This window comes from Humulus lupulus, chromosome 8 (genome assembly GCF_963169125.1).
Source record: "Humulus lupulus chromosome 8, drHumLupu1.1, whole genome shotgun sequence".
Classification (NCBI taxonomy): Eukaryota; Viridiplantae; Streptophyta; class Magnoliopsida; order Rosales; family Cannabaceae; genus Humulus; species Humulus lupulus.
In genome coordinates this window covers 8,506,494-8,515,555 of record NC_084800.1, presented here as the reverse complement: position 1 = coordinate 8,515,555, position 9,062 = coordinate 8,506,494, and the positions used below count along the sequence as shown (strand labels likewise).

The window sequence follows — 9,062 nt, the reverse complement described above, 5'->3', positions numbered from 1 at the left end:
TGGATCAATTTTTTTGTTGAGTGTGTTATATTTTAGCACTGCATCACTAATTTGACACTCCATTAGAGATGCTCTAATATCACTTTATCTAATGAAGTGTAAAAAAAGTGATATACTTTATCACATTTTAAAAAAAGTTGTGTCAAAAGTACTCAAGTTATTATGTTCATAGCACTTAAGTACTTAAGTTATTTTTTTTACAGTGAAAGTACTTGATGTCTATGTTTTGGTGCAACCGTTTATTTTTCCGTTAAGTTCGCCTACATAGCGTTAATTGCTTATAACTTAGATATTTTCGCCGCAAATATCTATTAAATTTACCATATATATCTCTTAAATTGGTTACTTTTGCTGCAAATATCTCTTTAATTGGGTATTTTTGTCTACGTGTCATAGATGAACTTAACGCTAGGAATAAATGGTTGCACTAAACTGCATCAAAACATAGACAAAATGTACTTTACACTCAATTATCCCTACAAAAAAATACTATTAGTGTGTTAAATAAAAGTGCCAAATTTAACATACGACAAAAGTTGTATTAAATTTAGAGAAATGCTAAACATCACGATAGTAATTTATCCCAAGTCATATGCCTTTTACATGAGTTGCCATATAATCTATCAGTTGCCATGTAATACAGAGAAATGAATTATTTGTTTAGCACAAAAACTTATAGCATGCGCCATATACATCAGAGAAATGAATTATTTATTTAGCACAAAAACTTATATCATGCCCCATATGCATCATATGCATCAGAGAAATGAATTATTTGTTTAGCACAAAAACTTATATCATGCCCCATATACATCATATCATGGGGCCTATTTCTCTACTTTCTCTCTTTCTTCTCACTCATCCCTCTACTTTTTTTTTCCAGTAAAATGACCCTTCCAAATGCAGGACAACAACCAAATGCTGACAATCAGAAAGGAAAAAAAACTAAGCATTGAAAGGTATATAAACATATTTTTTTTTCCTTTAATGCTAGATATAGTTGAATGTTTCTATTAAGAAAGCTTATAAAAGGCAAAAATTAAACTTTTTTTTTCCTAAAAAATGAGAAATTGAATTCCTTATTCTCCCACTAACAAGAACATTCAAACTTTAGGAAGAAAAACATTAATATAAGCACAACAAATTAAATAAATTTAGGCAAGGAAATTAAAAACTTAGCTAAGCTTTTAGCATATTTGGGTTATTTAATTTTTATAATAACAAATTGTAATAAACAACCCAAATCACAATATAAAGCAGTTAAAAAATGTAAAACTTACTTAAGATTAATTCAAAACTTCTATTTCTGAAGAAGATGACAGAATAAACAAAAAAAAATACATCAAAATATTTGTGTGTGCTGATAATTTTTTTAGTTATCGAAAATGAAGTACATAGATGCATAATTATATATGACAATTTTTTTATAGGGGCTTCACTTTAAACCATACTAATGGGTTCTCAATATTTCTCGACCCGTGAACAGTTTTCGGCGCGATTTTTTTTTTATGACCGTGTATATTGTAGCTATTTAGAGCATTCTGCAAATTTTCAGAAAATTTCAACAGTTTACAATACCGAAAATTAAGTTCAAACATATTTTTTACGTCCAAAGAGAAAAATTAGTCACACGTGCAACAACTACACCAAAATATGAATGGAATACACTTAAGTACTATAAAAATAAATACTTAAATAATTTCACTGCAAATATCTAATAAATAAATAAAAATCTTCCTTTTAAAAAAATTAAATCATTGGATGCCTTTGTAACCGTATATTATTTTATTATAAGAAACATTAATTATAGATTCCCATGGCACGTGCCGTAGTATATTTATATATAATATATGTATCCTACATATATATATTTATCATACTGTTCTTTAATAAATATTATAGATATTGCCAATTAAGTGCTACTTGATATGTTCATACAGTGAACACTAAAATTGAGATAAACAACGTGACATTTTCATTTATCTAATAAAATTTTAGATACAACAAAAGCGGTAGTGAGTGTATGAACAATAGTTACGTGTGTGTTGCTGTAAACGGCCTACTGCTGCAGCCTGCAAAACATACACAACTGACAAAATACTTAAGTTTCTTCAACAATGGTGGTGGCCTCCTTTGAGAGCTCACTTGGTTTGTATTATCATGATTTTACAATGAAGTGAAACTGTATGACATGCACAATACAGTTCCATGAGTCTGTCAACATTAGTTTAGTGACTTTGCCTTAACTATCCATTTGTTCGACGAATAATTATGCGATTCATTTCTTTTTTCTTTCATTTTGCAGGGATGTTTTCATCGATTTTTGGTGGAAAATTTGACATGGGTTCTTCTTATTACATCCAAAGAATTATCGTAGATGTTTTAAATTTGCTGTTCCTAGGTGTGTACTGCCTGTCTTCGCTTGTAGTTTCTTTAAGGAAGCATAACGTAAGCACTACAAACAGAAGGGGTTGGACTTTCATAGCTGTTTCAATTTGCTGTGGTCTCACAAGCCTTGCATATCTTGTTGCTGGTTTTTGTAATCTAAATGCAAAAGGAGACATATTTGACCATTCGAGCTGGTTGGTTTGCCTTGTCAGAGCACTGATTTGGATATCTCTTTCAGTTTCTTTGCTACTTCAGGAGACAAAATGGATTAGAGTTCTGAACTCTGTCTGGTGGGTTTCCTTCTTTTCTTTGATTTCAGCTCTAAACGTTGAAATACTGATCAGAGCAAAAAGCATCAAGGTTATAGACATAGTGCCATGGATTGTGAATCTTTTGCTTCTGGTTTGTGCTTTTATGAATATCCTACAACTGGTTTCTCAGCATAACGAAGACAACAGTCTATCCCAGCCTCTTGTCCAAAAGACTGAGAACAGAAAAACAGAAGTAGGCAGGGCTTGCTTTCTTGAGAAATTGACGTTTTCCTGGATTGGCCCGTTGCTTAGCTTGGGATATTCGAAACCGTTGTCTCTTGAAGACATCCCTTCTTTAAGTTCGGAAGATGAATCCAACATAGGCTACCAAAAGTTCAAACAAGCATGGGATGGGCTTCTAAGGGAGAAGAGTAGCCCAGACAAAACCATGAACTTTGTCCTCTGGGCAATAGTAAAAGTGTACATGAAAGAAAATGTGTATATAGGCATTTGTGTACTTCTAAGGACAATTTCTGTAGTAGTTTCTCCTCTCATACTCTATGCTTTTGTAAATTATGCGAATAGCAAAGAGGAAAATCTGCAGCAAGGTCTTTCTATCTTGGGGTGTCTTGTTCTTACCAAGGTTGTTGAGTCCTTAACTCAAAGGCACTGGTTTTTCTACTCAAGGAGAAGTGGGATGAGAATGAGATCAGCCTTAATGGTGGCAGTCTACGAAAAGCAGCTAAAGCTCTCCAGTTTGGGAAGGAAAAGGCACTCAACCGGAGAGATAGTGAACTATGTTGCAGTTGATGCGTACAGAATGGGTGAATGTTCATGGTGGCTCCACTTGGGATGGAGTTCTGGGCTCCAGCTTTTACTAGCCATTGTTGTTCTTTTCAAGGTCACTGGCTACGGTGCTCTTCCTGGCTTTCTTCCTCTACTCATATGTGGACTCCTTAACGTGCCTTTCGCAAAGATACTCCAAAAGTGTCAATACGAGTTCATGGTTGCTCAAGATGAGCGACTCAGGTCCACTTCAGAAATCCTAAACAGCATGAAAATCATTAAGCTTCAATCGTGGGAAGAAAAGTTCAAGAACTTGATCAACTCCCGTCGTGATCGTGAACTCAAATGGTTATCAGAGTCACAATTTAAGAAGGTTTATGGGACTTTACTGTATTGGATGTCCCCAACCATTGTGTCCTCGGTTGTCTTCTTTGGATGCGTTCTTCTTCGTAGTGCCCCACTCAATGCAAGCACCATTTTCACTGTTCTCGCTACTTTGAGGACCATGGGAGAGCCTGTCAGAATGATACCAGAGGCCCTTTCAGCAATGATCCAAGTAAAGGTCTCGTTTGAACGACTGAACTCATTTTTGCTCGATGATGAGCTCAAAGACGAGGAAAAAAGAAGACACTCAATTCCCAGATCAGATAAGAGCTTGGAAATTCAAGGAGGCAATTTCAGTTGGGATCCAGAGTCGATACATTCAACACTAAAAGATGTAAATTTGGCGATAGGGTTGAGGCAGAAAGTAGCAATTTGTGGACCAGTTGGCGCAGGAAAGTCATCACTCTTATATGCTATACTCGGAGAGATACCAAAGCTATCAGGAACTGTAAGTACAGAGCAGATAATAGACCATATAATATTTCTCTGGAGTATGAGTAATTTGTGAAAATATATAATTTTTTTAATGTTACTTTGCTAGATGGGATAATTCTTAGCAAAATGTCACTCCAGGTGTTAGGAAATTTCTGGTTCAAATTTTCTAGGGTAAATTTAATAATTTTTTTGTGCCTTATATGTATTTGAAGGATATTTAATATTACTACTGTTCTAAACCTCTTTACACTTACCCTTACCCAAGGGAACTCAATTACTCAAAACAAGCATGTATGTAAGGTATGGAGTATGTTAAACATGATTATGACTATGTTGAAGATCATTTTGCAAAATATTATCAAAAACAAGATTATTGCACAAACAAACTGGAAAACTATCTGCCAAACACGTACTAATTCTCTTTAATTCATGTTTTTTTATGCTTGCAAATAGGTTGAAGTATATGGATCCATAGCCTATGTTTCTCAGACTTCTTGGATACAAAGTGGGACAATTCGTGATAACATACTCTATGGAAAACCAATGGACAAAAGCCTATATGAAAAGGCTATCGAAGCATGTGCCTTAGATAAGGACATTAACGGTTTCAGCCATGGAGACCTTACAGAAATAGGGCAGAGAGGGATTAACTTGAGTGGAGGACAGAAGCAAAGAATCCAGCTTGCCCGAGCTGTCTATAATGATGCAGATACCTATCTCCTTGATGACCCCTTTAGTGCAGTTGACGCGCACACTGCTGCCACTCTCTTCAATGTAAGAAAACAGAAATTTGATCACTTTCATAGGCATGAAAACGAAACTTTAAATTCTTATCATGCACTATTTGTTTGGTGAAAATATGCAGGAATGTGTCATGGCTGCTCTCAGAAATAAAGCTGTTATTCTAGTGACTCATCAAGTAGAGTTTCTCTCTGAAGTTGATAAAATTCTGGTAAATATTGGCCAGCTTTTATATTTTTTTAAAAAATTAATTATGCTCTTCTTTTAATGAATCAGATGCTTGTTTGAGGTTTTGGACTTTAACACTATGTTAAAATTTATGAGATTCTATTTCAAAACTAATTAACAAAAGCAAAGTAATTCATCATAGTCTGATGATAAGTGTGATAATATTCTCTTATATATTTGATATGTGACACTTTTATAGGAAAATTGTTTCTTTTTTGCTTATAGGTAATGGAAAATGGAAATATTACTCACTCAGGAAGTTATGAGGAACTCCTGAAAGCTGGGACAGCATTTGAAGAGCTTGTGAATGCTCATAAAGATGCAATATCTACACTGGGTCTTTCGAATAATGATGGACAAGGAGAATCTCACATGGTAGATGAGTTAAGGACAGAGGAGAGTTATGGTTCATACTCCAAACAATACAGCGAAGAAGAAATCTCTGCAAATGGTCAACCAGGAGTGCAATTAACACAAGAAGAAGAAAAAGAGATTGGTGATGTGCGTTGGAAGCCATTTAAGGATTATATTCTTGTCTCTAAAGGGTCACTTCTTCTATTCTTAATCGCATTAACTCAGTTTGGCTTTTTCTCATTGCAAGCTGCCGCCACTTATTGGTTAGCTCTAGCTATTCAATTTCCTAAGATCACAAGTGGAATGTTGGTTGGTGTTTATACTGGAATTTCAACACTTAGTGCCGTCTTTGTGTATCTTAGATCGTTTTTTGGAGCTTGTCTTGGAATAAAAGCTTCGAAAGCTTTCTTCACTGGTTTCACCAATGCTATTTTTAAAGCTCCCATGCTGTTCTTTGACTCCACCCCAGTTGGCCGAATCTTGACCCGAGTAAGTTTTAATGTTCCTAACATCGCTTGAAAGAAATTTGCTCTTTAGTTTAGTGACTTCTCAGAACTATCCCACTATATTTTTATCTTCTTCACAGGCTTCATCAGATTTGAGTATTCTGGACTACGACATACCTTTCTCTGTCGTTTTTGCACTGGCTGGTGTTGTTGAACTTCTGGGAACGATTGGCATTATGACTTCTGTCACATGGCAAGTTCTTATCGTTGGCATTTTCAGCCTGGTTGCTAGTATATATGTTCAGGTAGGCATAAACTTTAGTTAGTTCATTGATGTTTCTTCTTTAATAGAATGATGGAGCTAATAATTGGTTTGGTTATTAAAAGGGCTATTATCTAGCTACTGCTAGGGAGCTAATAAGAATTAATGGAACAACAAAAGCTCCTGTTACCAACTTTGTATCTGAAACATCACTTGGTGCTGTCACAATAAGAGCTTTTGGGTCAGTGGATCGATTCTTCAAAAATTACCTAAAACTCGTGGACACAGATGCAGCTTTATTCTATCTGTCCAATGCAGCCATAGAGTGGTTAGTTCTAAGAATAGAAGTACTTCAAAATTTGACCCTTTTCACTGCAGCTTTTTTCCTTATTTTACTTCCAAAGGGTCAGGTAGCTCCAGGTACTATTCCAACATCTTGTTTTTATTCCTTTCAACATAGAAAACTTGGTTCCAAAAGTATTGAAAAGCATAAACTAATAATCTCATCAATTATTGAATGTTTTGGCTTGCAGGGCTTGTGGGGCTCTCTCTTTCTTATGCCTTGTCACTAACAGCAACACAAATTTTCTTGACTCGATGGTATTGCAACTTAGCCAACTACATTGTTTCAGTTGAAAGGATCAAACAGTTCATGCATATTCCAGAAGAACCTCCAGCAATCATTGAGGGAAATAGGCCACCTTCTTCATGGCCCACCAAGGGTAGGATAGAGTTGCAATCTCTAAAGGTAAAATATCCAAAGCTCATTGGAGTATTGTTGTTTGCGTAGTAACTTGTTATCAACCAATCAATCACTGTAATGATATTTCATTTGGTTGGTTACAGATTAGATATCGTCCAAATGCACCGGTAGTTCTCAAGGGAATCACATGCACATTCAAAGAAGGGACTAGAGTAGGAGTTGTGGGAAGGACAGGAAGTGGGAAAACAACACTCATAAGTGCTTTATTTCGTTTAGTGGACCCAGCAAGTGGGAAAATTATCATAGACGGACTTGACATATGCAGTATTGGTCTAAAAGATTTGAGGATGAACCTCAGTATTATCCCCCAAGAACCAACTCTTTTCAGGGGTAGCATTAGAACCAACTTAGACCCTCTTGGCCTATACTCTGATGATGAAATATGGCAGGTGAGCCACTTGATTCTTTTATCCCATTTTGGCAGAATACCAAAAGAGAATTTGCTAATAACAATTAAGTTTCATGTTTTTCTTCTTTCCAAACTTTAGGCTCTAGACAAGTGTCAGCTTAAAGCAACAGTTAGCAACCTACCCAATCTACTGGATTCATCTGGTGAGTTCAAGTATCTTGCTGTGTAAAATGATGAACATTGATCTTTCTTGTTTATCATATCTTGTGCATCAATTGGGTCTCTAGTGATATTAATCTTTGCTCTGGGTTCAACAGTGAGTGATGAAGGAGAAAATTGGAGTGCTGGTCAACGCCAGCTCTTTTGCCTTGGTAGAGTTCTGCTAAAGAGGAATAGAATTCTAGTCCTTGATGAGGCTACTGCTTCCATTGATTCTTCCACAGATGCCATTCTTCAGAGGATCATTAGGCAAGAATTTTCAGAATGTACAGTCATAACAGTAGCTCACAGAGTTCCTACTGTTATAGATAGTGACATGGTCATGGTCCTCTCGTATGGTATGCTTTGATCCCTCATCCCTCTAATAACATATATATATATATATAATATCTCTTTTATATAAAAAGTGGGTAAATTCTTAGTTGATTCTAAATATTTAACAAAATATATCATTAAAACTAATTAAAAATAAATATTTATTAATTATATTAATAAAAATTCAAATATTATAAAATATTATTATTATAATAATATTTAATATAAAACTACATATATATATATAATAATTATAATATTAATATAGATTCAAATTCAAATATCATTATTATAATAATATATAATATTTAATAATTATATTAATATAAATTTAAATGTTATAAAATTTTATTATGATAATAATATGTAATCTTAATTTTTTAATAATTATATTAATATGAGTTTAAATATTATAAAATATTATTATAATAATATATAATACATAATCTTAATTTTTATTAAAAAAATATCATTTATGTTTAAAAAAGTTATTATATTACATATATTTTTTTAAATCATACAAAATATTTTTGTTTAATTTTTTATTTAATATGTTCTTTTATATATAATATTTTTTATTTATTTGAAATTATATGACAATAATACAAATTTAATAAAAATAATTAATAAATTCTATAAATAAAATTAAATAAACATATGTTTGTATTTATGTGTGTTTATATATAAAGCATTGATTTCCTTCTTTTTTTTAAAAAAAAAAACTAAAAACTGGAGATTTTGTTGAACTTGCAGGTAAGCTGGTTGAGTATGATGAGCCTTCAAAGCTTTTGGATGCCAACTCCTATTTCTCCAAGCTTGTAGCAGAATACTGGTCAAGCTGCAACAAGAATTCACAATAAAAATATATTATTAGCAATAATTATAAATTAAAAAAATTATATTTAAATAAAAATTTATTTGATCAGTACTACTGGACTGAACAAATAATGATATATTTTTTTTTTTTGAAAAGTTATTATCCATTCCTACGTAAGAACAGTTTTATTAATTTTTTAAAATTTGGGGGAGAAGGGATTTTGGTGTTTTAAATATAAGGGAAAAGTTGAGAACTACTCATTTTTTGGAGTAGTTAACTAAAATTAGACACTAAATATATTTAGTTGAACTTTACCCATTATTA

At 33.3% G+C, this 9,062-nt stretch overlaps 1 protein-coding gene across 1 annotated transcript; it reads left to right on the top strand.

The window, feature by feature from the left end:
• Positions 1-1,986: 1,986 nt before the first annotated feature.
• LOC133794450 (ABC transporter C family member 8-like) lies at positions 1,987-9,062 on the top strand. Its single transcript, XM_062231674.1, has 12 exons — positions 1,987-2,148; positions 2,306-4,257; positions 4,698-5,018; positions 5,110-5,196; positions 5,439-6,056; positions 6,154-6,318; positions 6,401-6,695; positions 6,809-7,023; positions 7,122-7,427; positions 7,527-7,590; positions 7,705-7,944; positions 8,675-9,062. The coding sequence occupies exons 1-12, from the start codon at positions 2,118-2,120 to the stop codon at positions 8,779-8,781; spliced, it is 4,401 nt and encodes a 1,466-aa protein (XP_062087658.1). The 5' UTR covers positions 1,987-2,117; the 3' UTR covers positions 8,782-9,062.

Bases quoted from the DNA above. Each gene is read 5' to 3' on its own strand.
- LOC133794450 (XM_062231674.1), top strand. From the start codon at position 2,118: ATGGTGGTGGCCTCCTTTGAGAGCTCACTTG. The intron at 2,149-2,305 runs GTTTGTATTATC...TTCATTTTGCAG, and splicing joins CTCCTTTGAGAGCTCACTTG to GGATGTTTTCATCGATTTTT. The intron at 7,945-8,674 runs GTATGCTTTGAT...TTGAACTTGCAG, and splicing joins GGTCATGGTCCTCTCGTATG to GTAAGCTGGTTGAGTATGAT.